The 15,912-nt window shown below is 45.0% G+C and overlaps 1 protein-coding gene across 9 annotated transcripts in view; it reads right to left on the bottom strand.

Moving 5' to 3' along the window:
* The window catches only part of LOC106008094 (uncharacterized), a 120,188-nt gene that overhangs the window by 55,151 nt on the left and 49,125 nt on the right, over window positions 1-15,912 (bottom strand). For 4 of the 9 annotated variants that reach the window (XR_015449075.1, XR_015449073.1, XR_015449074.1 and 1 more), the window contains exons 6-8: window positions 4,502-9,453; window positions 1,348-3,066; window positions 993-1,235 (exon numbers count right to left, since the gene is read on the bottom strand). Coding sequence is in view for 6 of the 9 variants with exons in the window: in XM_087205789.1 (XP_087061915.1) it covers window positions 9,433-9,453 (21 nt within the window). In the remaining 3 variants the exon portion in view is untranslated. The remainder of the gene's footprint in view (window positions 1-992; window positions 1,236-1,347; window positions 3,067-4,501; window positions 9,454-15,912) is intronic. The other 5 variants (XM_087205787.1, XM_087205784.1, XM_087205786.1 and 2 more) reach the window with 4 other exon arrangements.

Raw genomic sequence — 15,912 nt, forward strand, 5'->3', positions numbered from 1 at the left:
TGTATCCATACTTATACCCACTCAAACAGACATACCCTTGGAGGAATTTACAAATTAAAAGGCCATCCCGCTAATACGTCCCAGTGACACTGATGGTTTCTGTTGATTGTGTCTTATCTTTAAGTCATTAGGCCAGTTCTTATTTTCACTGCAACGGCAACTCCAGCAAGAAGATTTGGGACTTGAGATGACTGGAGGCAAAACATGTGCAGAATCTTCTTGCAGCTACTTCTTAAATAGAAATAACCTACACTGCAATCCATCTCAGAGACATTCCCCAGCTCCCTCTGAATCTCATACCAGACAGCTTTGCTAACTCTGATTGCTAAGGAGGAAAAACATAAATCATTAAATAGCAGGGAAGGCCAGTATGATTTCTAAAAATAAGCACTAATTAGACACTTTTAAAGACAAATGCTTTATTTCCTGTTTTTCCCTTCGATGTTAATTTATCCAGTTGCTGCCTATTGTTAATAAATCCTTTTCACCAGTGTTAATGACTTGATAATTTATAAAACTCTTTTAGATACATTATCTCAATAAATTTAGAAGGAATGTGCTTTTTATTAATTAGCAACAAAAACAAAAGAAAACTAGAGTCTCAGAAAAGTAAAGTGACTTACTCAATTATATTCTATTAGTATCACTGTGTAAAAAATTACCACAAAGTTAGCAACCTAAAAACACAAATTTTTACATCCATGTGTCCATGGTCAAGAGTTTAGGCACGAGTTGGCTGAGACTCCCTGTCTAAAATCAAGGCCTTGGCCCGGGGATTTAGCTCAGTGGTTTCACTGCCTGCTGTGCAAGCGCAAGGACCCGAGTTCAATCCCTGGTACTGGAAGGAAGGAAGAAAGAAAGAAAGAAGGAAGGAAGGAAGGAAGGAAGGAAGGAAGGAAGGAAGGAAAGGAAGGAAGGAAAGAGAGAGAAAGAAAGAAAGACAGAAAGAAAGAGAAAGAAAATCAAGGCCTTGACAGGGGCTGTAACCTTACATGTCTGTGAGGCTGGATTCTCTTCCAAACTCCCACGGTTGCTGGAAAAATTCAGTTCCTTGCAGTTCTTTTAGAAATTGAGTTGCAAGTTTTGTTGCTGTCTTTTGCTGGCTCTCAACGGCCTCGATCTCTGCTCCTGTGGGGTCTTTCGTCAGTCTCAGTTAACTGGCCCTCTCAACATGGCAGCAGACTTTCCCAATTCCAGAGTGAGAATCTCTCTTCAGTTTGCCATGGTGCACTATTCTATAATGTAAGGTAATGGGAGTGATATGGCAGCATGTGTTAGTCAGATTTCTGATGCTATAAAAATTACCTGAGATTAATCAATTCATATGAAAGATTTATTTTGACTCACAATTTCAGAGACTTCAGTTCATGGTTGCTTGGCCCTGCCACTTTGGGCCTATGGTAAGGCAGCACTGCCTGATGGGAGAGCAAAGCTGCTTACTTCATGGTGGCTGGAAGGAGAGAGAGAGAATGAGGGAAGTAAAGAGGGGGTTTTGCTTCCGTTAGCCCCTCCAAGCCACACTCCTCGTGTCCCAGTGACCTGACTTCTTCCCACTAGGCCCCACCTCCCAAAAGTTCTCTCACCTCCCAAGAGTCTGGTGACCAAGCCTTTCAGCATGCAGGCCTTTGGGGGACGTGGAAAATATAAACCATAACGTAGCACCTTTGCCACTGCATGTAAACAATCAAGGGTGGTACTGTCCATCGAACTGACAGATCCCACAATTCTCAAGGTGAGACAACCACACAGACTGTGGACACCAAGACCTGGGAATCTTGGGCATCATTTTAGAACTCTGCCTTCTGCAGATAGTAAGTTTAAAGATCTGAATTCAGAGCTAGATGATCCAAGAGCTTTCCATGTGAGCTTGAGAGGTGATGGGTCACCAGAGGCCTCGAGCAGTAACATGCCTGTCTTGTCACCTCCATGTTCCCCACGGAGCTCTCCTTACACATCATGGGCGCCCTCTGCCTAATAACAGAGGGCAGAGCAGGAGCAGAGTCAGCAAAACCTGGATTGAGCTACTGATTCACTGTTGGACTGGTCTGAGGTAGGTCAGGAAGGTCTCCTGCATGCCACAAAGAAGCACTGCTGATGGGAACATTTTCCTTGGGTGGCCGACTGTACTCTCTCTACACAAATTAAGACTGTGGGCTTGTGGATGCCAACTTCCTTTGTGGATCCCACCATCCTGCCTTCTCAATGTCATGGTCTTCCCAGTGACCCTGGTCAGAACATAGCAGGATTCTCCACACCCCCTCATCCCAACATCCAACCACAGTGTGTTCTAAGTTACTTTCCTGTGTCCACTGTTTCTTGGTCTTCTCATGGCATGGTCTATCACCTGGAGTTGTCCTATGGAGGTCATCATTAGCTGTCCAAAAATATCCTCTCTCTCCCTCCTTGGACACAAAGTTAAACTGTGTTTGCCAGCCTTTTCTCCAAGATCAACTGATTGGCTGTGTCCCGGCTATAAAAACTTCCTTCACTTGCTCCTCCCCCTTGACCTTTCTTTGCCTGGCTGCAGATGAAGAGAAAGTTTTGGGGATGAAGAAGACACAGATGAAAGGAACAGGGAGGAAAGCTGCTGACCCATCCTGATCCCCACTCAAAATAGTTATAAGAAAGACACTGGTTTGCAGTGTGGTGTCCAGGAAACGCCTCTCTCTGTCCGCTTGTTCCCTTTACTTCACTACACTGACACATTAGCTTCTGCTTCCCCAGCTCCTGGCCTAGTGCTTGCCACAGAATAAGCAACTGGGCAAGGGATGAATAAGTGACTATTTTCTGGAAATCCTATCATCTTCTTATCATTTTCTTCCTGCAACCCAACAGAAACACACCATAGCAAACAATAAACACTCAAAAAACTTTAGGCATTGGTGGCTCTGGGTACTGATCAAGGATAACTCTGATTTTACCTTGAATTTCTTGACTAGTTTCATCTCTTAAGAGTCCTTTTTCTGTTCGGGGCTACCTGGGAGGCATGAGCAGAATGGTCCCGGCTTTTTGCTGGGAACCCTGGTTTCAGCGTGGACTCATCTGGTTTATAACACTGACAATCTGCTAATGATAGGAAAAGTAATATGATAGGATTTCTCAGGTGCTTTACAGAGGCCAGACTGGCCCCCCTACACACACACACCCTCTTAATCTGAGCAAATTCTACGACATTGATACTATCATTATTCCCACACTGCAGATTAGAACCGAGACTCAGAAGTGGAGGAATGCACGAAGAGCCAGTGCTGGTAAGTCAAAAGCAAGCCTCAAGCCCAGGTGCTCTCTCCCGACTCTGTGCAGACATCCTGTTTATTGCTGTCCCCACTGCAGGGTTTCCCTGCCACTCAGCCATCTGCCTTCTTCACCAGGAGGAGTGACAAAGTCACCGCTAGCCCATATGGCCATTTGTATGAATTAGAACAGGATATTCCTTCATCAAAACACCTTGGTGCTATATGCCAGAGATTTGGTGCAATTGAATCACAGTTGTCTATGTCTTTAAGGTATATCATGGAACACTTTCAGTTGTTCAGTGTTCACCCTACGCAGTTGTATGGAGTGGTCCTGGGGAAGAATTACAAATTGTCATGTAGGGGTCATAGTCTTATGTAGAAAACTTGTTTTGTTTTTTTGTAGGCATTTGGTGGCACAGTATCCCTATTCTGATCAAAAGCTGCTTCCAGATGACACATAAAGAGAGGGCCACCTATTGTTTTCCAAGCTTCTGTCTCTTTGTGAACCCTGAGTTTTCGGGAGCAGCTGCCCGTGTAGTTCTGTTGACCTCTCCCAAAATGTACTACTGGCTGTGAGGCTGCAAAATTCAGGCAAGCTCAGAAGGAAGCATTCGCCAGACCCAGTGGCAAAATTGGGAGCACAACCGTGGCCAGGGATGCAGCCGAACCATCCCTTAATGTTCCCTTTTCATCCTGAGATCGCAATGTTCCTCCACAGTCCTGTAAACTGGAAATAGAAATGGAGGGGCAGTAGGCTTATTGGAGCACCCTTGAAATGACTCAAACTGATATTTGTTCTCCAAGGCAGCGTATGAGGTGGAGCATGAGAAAAGAGGGACAGAGCGTCTGAAAAACTAATGCATTAACCAGAGAGCTGGAAAGACCTCGGGGTGGGGCGGGTGACTCCCAACAGCCACTGCCTAAATTAGTAAACACAGGGATTCTTCACTTACTCTGCTGGGCATGGATTCTTCTGTTAGGATGGGAGTTGCTTCCAAGCAGAATAAATTATGAAAGTTAATGTGAAATCATTTGGAACAAGGATGGCCACCAGACACCAGAGGCTACTTATATGCCCAATAAGCCTCAGTTTTGTTTTTCTGTGCAGTGGGGAAATAACAGTACCTACTTCACAGGATTGGTATAAGAAATAAGTGAAAAAATTAATGTAACACATTCATGTAAGTGCCTGGCATTTACCAAACACTCAGTCAATGGTAATTAGTATCCACATAATAGTAATATGAAATTAATATTATACCTACCTTTCTCTAGGTAACAAGACATTTCTCCCCCAGTCTTTTATCACGTAGCAAAGTTCCCCTCACAGCTTGGCCTTCATACCCTGAAAGAAATCCTGCAGGAATGCAAAGCCATAGTGAAGAATTAATTCCGTATGTGATATAAATTTGTGTGCAAAATCACTCTGCTTGCCACATCTGTGCCCTCCAGCCTTCATGGTGTGGATTGTGGCAGTCATTTCAGCAGAACTCAGTCTTCTGAGCCTAAGAGATAAAGAAGAAATGACTAGCCCTGGGAGCCTTCCACAAGGAGGAAGAGTTTGGATAAAAATGGCTGCTGTGAGGTTCTCTCGAGGCAAGGCCTGCATCGTTCCCCACATGCCCTCTCCACACTTCCCCTGTGGGACTGAGACTGAGAATCAGGACTCTGCCCCTATGGAAGGCAGAGAACCAGGGAGTCTGGATCCAGCCAGGTTAAGGAGAGGCTGGGAGTGGGTGTCATGATACCCCGGCCTCCAACACTTTCCATCTTTACTGGAAACCTCTGTAAAAATAAGAGATACAGTCTGGAGCATTTTTGAATTGATTTTAATTTCTGATATGATGCAAGTGTAGTTATATACATGGCTATTTGTTTGGAGAGGACAGATCGTTTTTTCAGTCTGAGGATTGAACCCTCAGTGCATCCTGAGTGCATGCAGAGCACATGCAGTGGTAGAGTACCACTGAGCTACATCTCCAGCTCAAGTGAACAGATGTGACAGACAGAAAACCAGTAGGCTGCAATGGAGGAGTAAAAGACATCCCCTACAACAGAAACAGTAAGCTTTAAAAGGCCCAAAGTCATCCCACTTTGACTGTAGACTGTGTGGTATGCAACCTAAATGACCCCCTGAGTTTGAGGACCATTCGCATGTCAGGCAGTGCTGAGGACAATCTCAGTACTTTTGTTCTTCGAGTCCTCTTCTCCTACTCAGAACTTGCCACTTTGGGGACTGTGGGCCATCTGCTACAGAAGGCAGGCTGTGCGTCTTGGTGACAAGAAAGCCCTGGTCCCCACCAGCTCATCCTCTGTGCTTACAGCCCCTGACTGCAGCGTCATGGAAGTAACCTGCATGTTTCTCCACCAGGGAGATGAAATGCAAGCTAAAGTCCAGAGCTGAGAGATGCACATTTGCTGGTGAAACTCAGGCCTGGGGCCACACGGATGCGCTGGCCCAACACTAAGAAGCAGTGGTTCTCCCCATCTCCAGAGAACCTGCCTTTCTCTGTGGAGGAGGTGGGGTTGGGGATGCACTGGCCTGTTGTCCCTTGGCCACCACCAGGCAAATGGCAGCAAACACGCCAGCCTCCACATGCCACTTGCTGTTGAATGGCCTTTGAGACAGAGATAGGAACCCTCCTTTCTGCCAGTCTCTGAAGTGGGCAGCAGAGGAAAATGATCTTATGGTCCCAAACTAAATACCAGCCCTGCCTATTACTTTTATAAGAGGGATGATGGAAAAATACAGCGATTATTTAATTTTTAAAAAATATATTATAACAAAAGATACACTGTCATTAAATCTTTCTCAAAATAGGTCCCTTCCTTTGGAATCCATGTATTCCATTGTTCTTGCCATTTTCTGGAGCAATCCTGGAAGTCTTCTCGTGAGTGTCTTTAAGAGATGTGGTTAAAAATATGGTGAACTGCTACTGAGTACCATAAAACAAAAAGGCAGGGTCATAAAGCCATAATGGTGTGTCCTCATCTAGCTTATTCACCAGATCTGGCACTGTGCAACATCCAGGTCTTCCCCACAGTCAAAATGAGCATGAAAGGTAAACACTTTGAATCAATTCAGGACATCCAGGCAGCCACGACAGCACAACTAAAGACACTCAAGAAAGAGGACTTCCAGAGCTGCTTCAGAAAGTGGCGAGAACTGTGGGATAAGTGTGTTCAAAGTGAAAGGGATTATTTTGAGGGGGAGTAATGGCAATGCATCTCTCTGTAATAATTTTTTTTAAAATCTAAACACCCTCTGTATTTTCTGATCACACCTCACATGCTGTATGTCATCCCATCTTGCATCAGAATCATCTCCTATCACACACATGACGGCATGATACAGTATGTATGACTGTTGAAGGGAAAGGAAAAAGGACTTGCCTGAAGCTGGGATTAATCCCTTACAAAATTTCAGTCATCTACTGGAATTTTTTTATTTTCAGTGTGTTGGGTTTGGTTTGGGTTGGGTTGGGTTGTTTTGGGTTTGTTGCTTTTTGCCTCTTTCTTGGGCAGTTTGACTTTGAGGTTAATATTTTTAAAGTGGCATGAAGAATTCCACAAAACTATCAAAGGCAGAAAAATGAGGGGATCCTCGCTGGATCAGGTGGAGAGAGTGTAAGTTTGATGGTGGGCTGATGAAGCAGAAAGGTGTGGTGAGGCCCCTGAGAGGGGCTAGGGCTGCTGAGCGGGTGATGGAAACCGGAATGGAGCTGCACATGGCCATGGGGAGAAGGGAAAAGGGAGGTTACTAGGCAACTTCCTAGGGGCAGAGGAGCGAGCTCTTGAGGGAGGAGGTGCTTTTGAGAATGCCACCTTTTGCCGTGGATGGCTACATGTGGCCAGAACAAACAGACCCCAGAGGCTGGTCACACCTAGCTGACTGCTCCCCCAGAGCTTCTTCCTGTATAATAAACAGTCAGGAGGGGTGGAGGGTACAGAGCCCCAGAAGTGCGAGAAATGGGCTGAGCAGAAGCTGGGATGCAAAATAAAAACCAAAGCTGTTTATTCTGCAGTTTGCCCCACGGAGGAGACAATGGCCCTGCCAGTGGGACCAAGAGTTGTGGTTTAAAAATGCATTCGTTGAGTGGCGACTAGGTACCAGGCATTATGCTACTTGCTGAGAAGGACAAAAGTCATGCCAGAGGTGATGCTTGTCCATAGGCAGCTCCTTACCTAGCAGGAAAGAAAGAAAGGCCTATAGACATGTGCACTGTCCGTTAGTTATACAGGGTAGAAAACAAAGCTTCATGATTGAGAGTACAGAGTACAGAGCCAAGGGTCTGCATCAAGCTACGTGTGGGATCTCAAATAATGTGACCTATGGAAGTTATTTCCTTAATCTCTCACCCATAAAACGCACAGGATAATGGTGCCTACATCAGAGGCTTGCTGTGAGAATTATGCGAGTTGACAATTGTAAGGTGCTGAGAATAATGCCTTGCAAACCGTAAGGTTTGATCAGTAAGAGGACTGCAGAACCAAGGCTATGAGTGCAATACTGAATGTGGCCCAAGTGTCTTTCCAAACACACACATGTCCTAAACGTGACCTTCAGCAAGAGGATCCCTGTGACGCTGAGACCTAGCAACTTCCCAGCTCCTCCGTTAAATGGTTCTTTGATTATTTTAACAAATGGTGCACACCATTGAAAGACACCCATGCGTGGAGGAAGTCATATCTTTCAAACCCAGATGCAGGGCCTAAGATATAACAGAGTCTGAAAAATGCATCAATTCACTCAGTTCTCCTGTCCCCCTTTGCTGTCACCTGGAATAAGAAAGAACAGGTGGGCATAATGATGTATTTCCTTTGCCATCAGTAAAGTCTACTCTGACTCACCCATCTGTCTCCACAGGGTCCCTTTCCCCACTCCTTATCCATCTACAAAACCCTGAAGACTCTCTAGCTTTCCCTAGAAATCCACTAATCCTGAATCGCACAGATTGGAAGCTATGTATTTTCAACCTTTCTGGCCAGGCAAATGTGTTGAACAAAAATAAATTCAGATGTTCAGACCAGCACACAATGTTCCGGCCTTGTCCCCTGCAAGGCATTATAATTTGCGTGACCATCTTCCAAAGGTCCGCGTGTTAAAGGGTTGGTCACCAGCCTGTGACACTACTGTGTGGTGTTTGAATCTGTAAGTGGGAAGGAGTTAGGTCTTGGGGGGTGCATCCTTGAAGAAGATAGTGGGACTCTGATCTCTTCCTGATGCTTCTTTGCTTTTTGACTGCAGTAGGGTGAAAACTTTCCTCTACCAGACACTCCTGCCATAATGTACTGCGCTACCACAGGCTCAAAACCAATGGAGCCAACAGACCATGCACTAAAACCTCCAAAACTGTAAGCCAAAACAAACCTTTTCTCTTTTTAAGTGCAATTGATCTCAGGTACTTTTTTTTTCACAGCAACAGAATAACACATAAGGACCAGCAACTAACAACCAAGAGCAGCCAATTGCCACAGATAGAAATATTCCAGTTGTCCAATAGACAGGGTCTTTATGGGTCTTTATGCAGAAGAGTGGAGGAAAATGCCTTCAAAGACCAAGGGGGAAAGTCCTAAAATTGTATCTCATTTACAGGCCCTGGTTGCCTTGCTATTCCCTAGTCTGTCCCAGGCTATCCAAGCCTGTACTCCCTTGTCCATATCACCAAGGAACACACAAGCAAAAAGCACTCACTCTACTCTCAGGATTTGCCTGGAAAGAGTAAGTGATCAGACTACACAAATCCTAATTTTCTGCCCCCAGTGAGCTGTTTTGGTCAATTCAGGCTGAATCCAGGCTGAGATTCAGAGTTCTCTGACTTGATTCCACACATGAGGGCATTTGACTGAGGATGTGCACAATCGCTCCTTCAGTGTGATAGTAAACTATAATTTTTGTGTTAAAGCACCAGGGGCATCAGGGAGACAGCACAACACTGCAGTTGCTCCCCAGGCACAAAGTGTCTCTCGATCCTATATGGCCGGCCAGCCGGCCCCATCCTCACCCGTCTGTCATGCTGGCCTGGGGCCTGCTTGCAAGTCGGGGGGACCCCTGACCTCAGGCACACATCCAAGGCAGTGTGGGCTCTGAAGGCCGATCTGAGCAATGCCGGAGGTGCCATCTGTCTGCAGGAAGACCATCTTCTGTGTCAGTCCTAAAGAATTGGCTCCATATTTTTCTCACAGCTGGTAACTGTTAGTTGCCAAAATGAGATACCTGAACAGCAAGGAAAGGAAGGCATGTGATTCAGGGACAACTTAGAAAAACCCAGAAACATTCCTAAAACTACTAGAATGACTTAATAGAGTTTTATCCTCCCCCACACCACCCCAAATCTGCTATAGTTAGGATCTTAAATGCTTCCCTCAAAGGCCCATGTGTTAAAGGATTGGTTCCGAGCTTGTGGCACTATTGGTGGATCATGTAAGAGAAAGGACCTAGCAGGAGGAAGTTAGGTTGTTGGGGGTGTGCCCTGGGGGAATGTCAGGACTCCAGTCCCTTCTGGTCTCTCTTTGCCCACCAGCCACCATGAGGTGAGCAGCCTTCTCTGCCATGTGCTTCTACCGTGTACTACCTCATCAAAGACCCAAAGCCTAGGAGGCCAAGTGACCATGGACTAAAATCTCCGAAACCAAGAGATGAAATAAACTCTCCTCATTTCAAGTTAATTTTTCTCAGATATTTTTTAGAGTCGCGGAAGGCTAACACAAAATCAAAACTACTAAAAAGGTTTTTAAAGTCTTCCTCATGGGTGATTTGCAAGGAGGCCAACACGCCTTGCCTTTTTCCATCTCATAGTACACCCAGATTTCTCCTAGAGAAATTGGAACCTCTACTACCTCAACAAATGCTTGGATGTCATGGAGAAGTGGCTGCTTCTAGAAATACCACCACTTATCCCCAATCTCTACAGTGAACAGCTTGAAAGAAGTTCCTCTGCCCCCAAATTTTATGGGCAGAATCAGAAGCCATTGCTGAAAGAACTAGTTTCAAAATAATCCCTAAACTTATACTTATTGGATGAGCTCATTGGACATGATTGGTGGTCAGCAGGAAGCAGCCTGACTGAGGTTCCTGGGACATTGGTCCTCCCACACTGAGTGACATCCCAGGCAGATTGCAAAGCGTTTCCAATCAAGGCAGGTACTTACAACGACAAGCCAGACCATTGTAATTGCTTGCTTACCTATAGTTTTATTTTTTATTGTATTTATTTAAAATTCTTTTGTTTCACCCAGTGGACTTACTTTAGGTTGGAAAAAGCACAGGAGATAAGGATGAGAAGAGAAATGAGGAGCCGGCATACTTTGGTCAGGAGGAAACCCTTCTTCTCCCTAACTTCCCCTCCAACTCACTGAGTCTAGTTCAAGACCCTCAGGCAGAAGGATTAGAGGAAAACCTTTCAAAGAACTGTTGGGTGCAGTCTAGCACTGGTGCTCTCTGGGCATAGATTCATACAGTGCAGGTGGGAAATTAAAGCACAAAGATAGTGTATAACTTGGCCACAGTTAGAAAATGGCAAAGTGTGGATTGGGGAACCTGGGCAATCTAGTTCCATAGCTGATGCCAAGAAGATTCCACTTGCTTGACCTAAGCAATGCCTTCTCATACTGCCTCTTATGACACCCTCTGACATCTAGCAGTCCCACAGCCCCTGCTAGGTAGCTTTGCCATCCCCACTGATCCTCGTGTCAAGAGTCCTGTAAGATGACTTACAGTTTGATCAAAACTTGTGCTCAGGTAACACAACTCTGGATACTTAACTCTTTTCTGAGCAGCCTTCTGCTCATTCTGCCTGTTATGGCTTGTATCTAGATGTCTCTCCAAAGCCTCATGTGGTCATAAGTGGGGAATTTCAAAGGTGGCTAGATTAAAGTGTGTGATGCTGGAATTAAGGGTGTGATATTGAGATTAAGGGTGCAATTAATCAATAAGCTTACAGCCTAGATGGAATACAAAGGGATAGAAAGAAGGCTGCTGCTGCTGCTGCTGGTCCTGCTGTTGGCTGTGCACTGCTCACTGCCTTCTGCCTGCCCTGCCACACCATGAGCTATTTCTCCTCTGTGATGCCCTTCTCCTGTGCCACCCCACCACGAGCCAGCTGGCTATGGACTGAAACCTCCACAAAATGTAAGCCAAAATAAATCTTTCCTCCTTTAACTTTGAGTGTTGGGTATTTTGTCTCACCAGTAAAAAAGTAACTAAGACACCACCACTGACCAGCTACTCAGCCAATCTCTACCTCTGCTCTCAAGAGGTATTCTTTTTTTTTTTTTTGTACCAGAGATCAAACTCAGGACCTTGCACTTGTGAGGCAGGCAGTGGCACCACTGAGCTAAATCCCCAGCCCCCCAAGAGGTATTCTTGAAGTCATCCTCACTTGGTTTCTATGAGGGATTTTACCAGTACCCTGTTATCTCTCTCCAAATTTTCTCCCTCCTATTTTTGCATCTTTCAAAAACTTCCATTATACTCCAAAATGGGTAAGGGTCACAAAATTTGCTTCACAATTTTAGAATTTCTTCTATGGGTGATCTGGCACCTACTGTTTTTTGACCTTTAGGTCCTTGGGAAAAACTCAAAAAGAGAAAAAAGCAACACTGAATCTCCTGTTCTACATGGTAGAAGCATAAGACATGTATACACACTGGAAGTAATATGAAGTTGAAACTTTGTCCTCTGGATTCTTCTTACTCCACAAAACAAAAAGAGGAAGAGACAGAAAGTGAAAGAATGAGAAGTGAAAGAAATAAAGAAAAGAGGGAAAAAGAGAAGGCAAAATATCACCGATGTAACTAATGTGACATGAAGCCCTCTTTGTGTAATATATAAAAGTTTATGAAGCTTTTTATGGAATCGTCTAATAACAGCCTCTAGAGAAAGGTGTGATTGTTACCATTTTACAGATAAGGAAACTGAGGTATGGAACTTAGGGTAGCTCCAGCTTTCAGAGATGCCACAAAGTAGGCATCTTTCTACTCACAAGAACTTTGTGTCAGTCAGCTTTCCATTACAGTAACAAATACTTGAGACAATCAACTTATAAAGAAAAAGGAGTTAGTTTGGCTCACAAAAAGGTTTCAGTTCATAGCCAATTGGCTGCTTTGCTTTTGGGTCTGTAGCAAGGCAGCACATCATGGCAAGAATCACCTGTTGGGGGAATGTGCTTATCTTAGGGCCAGGACACATGGGTACACACACACACACACACGCACACATGCACACACACACAGAAGGCACTAAGGTCCTGCAGCCTCCTTCTAGGGCATGTGTCCAGTGACCTAAAACTTCCCCCCAGGCTCCACCTTTTTCAGTTCCTACCACCTCCCAATATCTCCAATCTGGGACCGAGCCTTACCACATGGGCCATTGGAGGACACTCCAGCTCCAAACTCGCACTATGTGGTTTGCAATGTCAACTTAGGGCATAGGACCCCACCCTCTCCTGGTTCTGTTCCCTCAGTCTCTGGGGATATGTCTCCTCACCTTTCCAACCTCCAACCACCTCTCAGCTCAGGCCTTTCAGCCTCACTACTCACTCACCCTCTGGGCTGCCCCAAACTAATTTATGGTTTTATCTGCAATCTACATGCTGGAGACTCCTAAAGCTACCTCTCTAGATTGATTCTCTCCACTCTCCAGCTGCTCTCATGGAATCTCCTACATTTGAGTGCCTGAAGCTGAGTTCCTATCTTCCCAGAAACTACCTTTTTTACTAGCATCCATCCAGTAAGTGAGAAATATATTTTTCTAGTTGCTAATTTTTGACCTCTCCCCTTTCTCTGCCACGGCATCTACCTGATATGTCAGGTAATTTGTTGGTAATACTGTTCTGCCTTCAGAAAGCATCCAGAATTCAGCCACTTTCTACTCCCCACAGCCCCACCCTGGTCTCTGTCCCTGCGCCTCTCACCTGGACAACTCAGAACCCTCCTTACTATCCCTCTACTTCTACCCTGGCCCTGCAGTCTGTTCTCCACACGGACACCCCAGAGTGTAATCATTTTGAAATGTCAGTGGAGACCTGCCATGCCCTGCCCAGTGGCTGTTAATCATACTTGGTGAGAACTCACCATCCTTCTATCACCCACAGTCCTGCATGAGCTGACGACCAGCACCCTCTGTAACCTCTCTCTCCTACTTTCCTTCCCCTCATACCAGTGTAGCTGCTCTGGCCTCCCCCCACACTGGGCCCTCACCCCTTGATCATGCCAAGTCTCCTCTCATCTGACACTTCTGCTCTTGATACCTCTTCTGCCTGCAAATCTTGTCTCCCAGATAATCACATAGCCTCCAGCCTCTATTAGAACATCATCTTCTGGATGGGCTCCTCTTGCCCCACCTCTGGCCACTCCCTGTATCAGACACCTTGTATGCAGCACCCCAGGTCCTTTGCCTTTCTCCTGTCTCCAGAGCTCTTTGCTATTTCTTCCGCTCCAGTTGCCTCCAGAGCTCCATTCTGCGGGGGCCCCACCGATGTCAGGTGCCACAGCCAAGTTGTGCCCGCCTCCCTGCCTGCCCACACCATATGCTTCCTACCTCACACCTCAGGGTTTCCCTACCTGTGCCAGGTAGCAGATGCCACAGGATGTGGTTGGTGATCACATAGGTACCACCCAGAATCATGGCCAAGAAATGTAGGAACCTGTAGATCATTCCCCTTTGCTCACTGTGGACAGAAAGCCCTGGGACACTGTGGTTCTTAGGGCCTCTGAGAAGCCAGTCCTGTGAGATGCAGAGATCAGTTGTACATCACCCTGGGTAATGACCTTCAGGGGACACACCTTGTCCTGATTCTCCAACCTTGCCCGCCTCACTTGGCTTGTCCCTTGCTGTTGCTTCCCAGAAAGATCTCCTTACCAATAAAGAAAAAGCATATAAATTTTAGTTTCAAGCCTTGTGTTCTAAGAAGCTAATTGTCCCACATTTTAAACCCTACACACACAAACACACACACACACACACAAACACACACACCTTCCTATCCCTTTCTCTTTTTTATTTTTTCATCTTAACACATATCACCATATACTATGCCATAGATATATTTACTGATTTATTTTGTGGGCTGTCTGCCTGCTCCTTCCCACAATATACTCTTCATGATTTTTTTTTCTATTTTGTTTACTGTTGTAGCCCAAGCATCTAAAATATTAGACGTGCTCCATAAATATTTGTTGGCGGAAAGAATAAGTGTGAAACAGAGTTTGATCTGAAAAAAAAACCAAGAAATCTAATTTATCTACAGCCACTGACTAAGAGGAAGTGACTCCGTAAGATGGCACAGACCAGAGGCAATGCTGTCGTAAGGGCCTCAGGGAGCAGTCTGGGCCCACATCCAAGTTGCTCACCTTGTGCCCCTGCGGTGAGACAGGTGCAGGAGACTGACTTTGGGGAAACTAGATTCACAGCTGCATATGACGACACTAACTTCACACAATTTGAAAGAAATGTGGTATTTTGTCATTACCAATATTTTCCAAATATTTAGTATAAATATAATTTATGTTGTTTTACATTTGGTAGTAAAATGTGCTATGGATTTTAAATAACATCTTTCTGGGTATTATTTTTTTTTTAACTCAAGGAAGTCTACACTGTTCTAGTTACATTTTACCCAGAAAATCACCTTTCATGAGACGAAAATGCTAAAACCATATCAAATGTTCCATGGATTCAAGTCTGATATAAATAAATTCCGAATGGGAGAACTGGCTTCGCATAGCACCTTTGTGGGATTAGGAGGAGTTAGCCTGCCTTCCCCGACTCCCAGCAAGGCAAACAGAGCCATCTTTCTGATCAGTTTGAAATCAGCCATATCAAGAGGATTTTTACAGCAGTCAAGCAATATTTATTTGGAATACAGACTGCCTATGAAATAGCTAAAATTACTCATCTACTGGAAACAAGATCAATGCAGAATAATAGGGTATTGTGAGGGACTTTGAGTCTAGAGAACTTTTATTTTATCTTGGGTATAGTCTACTGCACCAGGAAGGTTTCTAATGAGAGAAGTGGTGCACTTCAGAAGAAAAAAATCTATTGTGGTTAAGAGCTGTCATTGCAGAAGAATCCACAGACACAGTGTATCTTGCCTTTAGCAAGTCAAGTATGGTATCTATGGACAGCACAAAGAATGAGGACCTTCCTCATATGACTAGCATGACAATTAGAGAAATCAGTATAGGATATGTTGTGTCCATATGAGGTAACATATTATGTAATAAAATAGGTTACATGTGCTGTATAATGATACATAATCGAATTATGTGTCATAATTCAACTCCTGGTATAGAATGGCTATACTGTGATACTTATCCTTGGTAACTCTAGATTAGACACCGAAAGTACAGTACTAGCTGAATAATCATCATGTGTAATATGAGCTAAACGCACCCAGTGTGGGAAGCAGGAGGACTTATGAGACCTCCACTGAGGGGCTAAGCCACAGAGGACGGGAGAAGGTCTCGGACCGGACCCATCGGATACTGGTAGATGGAATGAGGATCAGCAGGAAGACTGGCCTGGGACAAGAGCAGGTGAGAGCTCCAGATCAGAAAGAGGCAAGCAGAAAATAGATCGGCAGCTGTGGGAGATGAGAGGAGGAAGGGTCAGGTGACAGAGGCACACAAAGAAACTCTGGTGGGGGGTGAATGCATCCGTGACCTCGACTGT

Source organism: Heterocephalus glaber, unplaced genomic scaffold (assembly GCF_053883595.1).
Source record: "Heterocephalus glaber isolate CG9 unplaced genomic scaffold, H.glaber_assembly_v1.0 deba00000613, whole genome shotgun sequence".
Lineage (NCBI taxonomy): Eukaryota > Metazoa > Chordata > Mammalia > Rodentia > Bathyergidae > Heterocephalus > Heterocephalus glaber.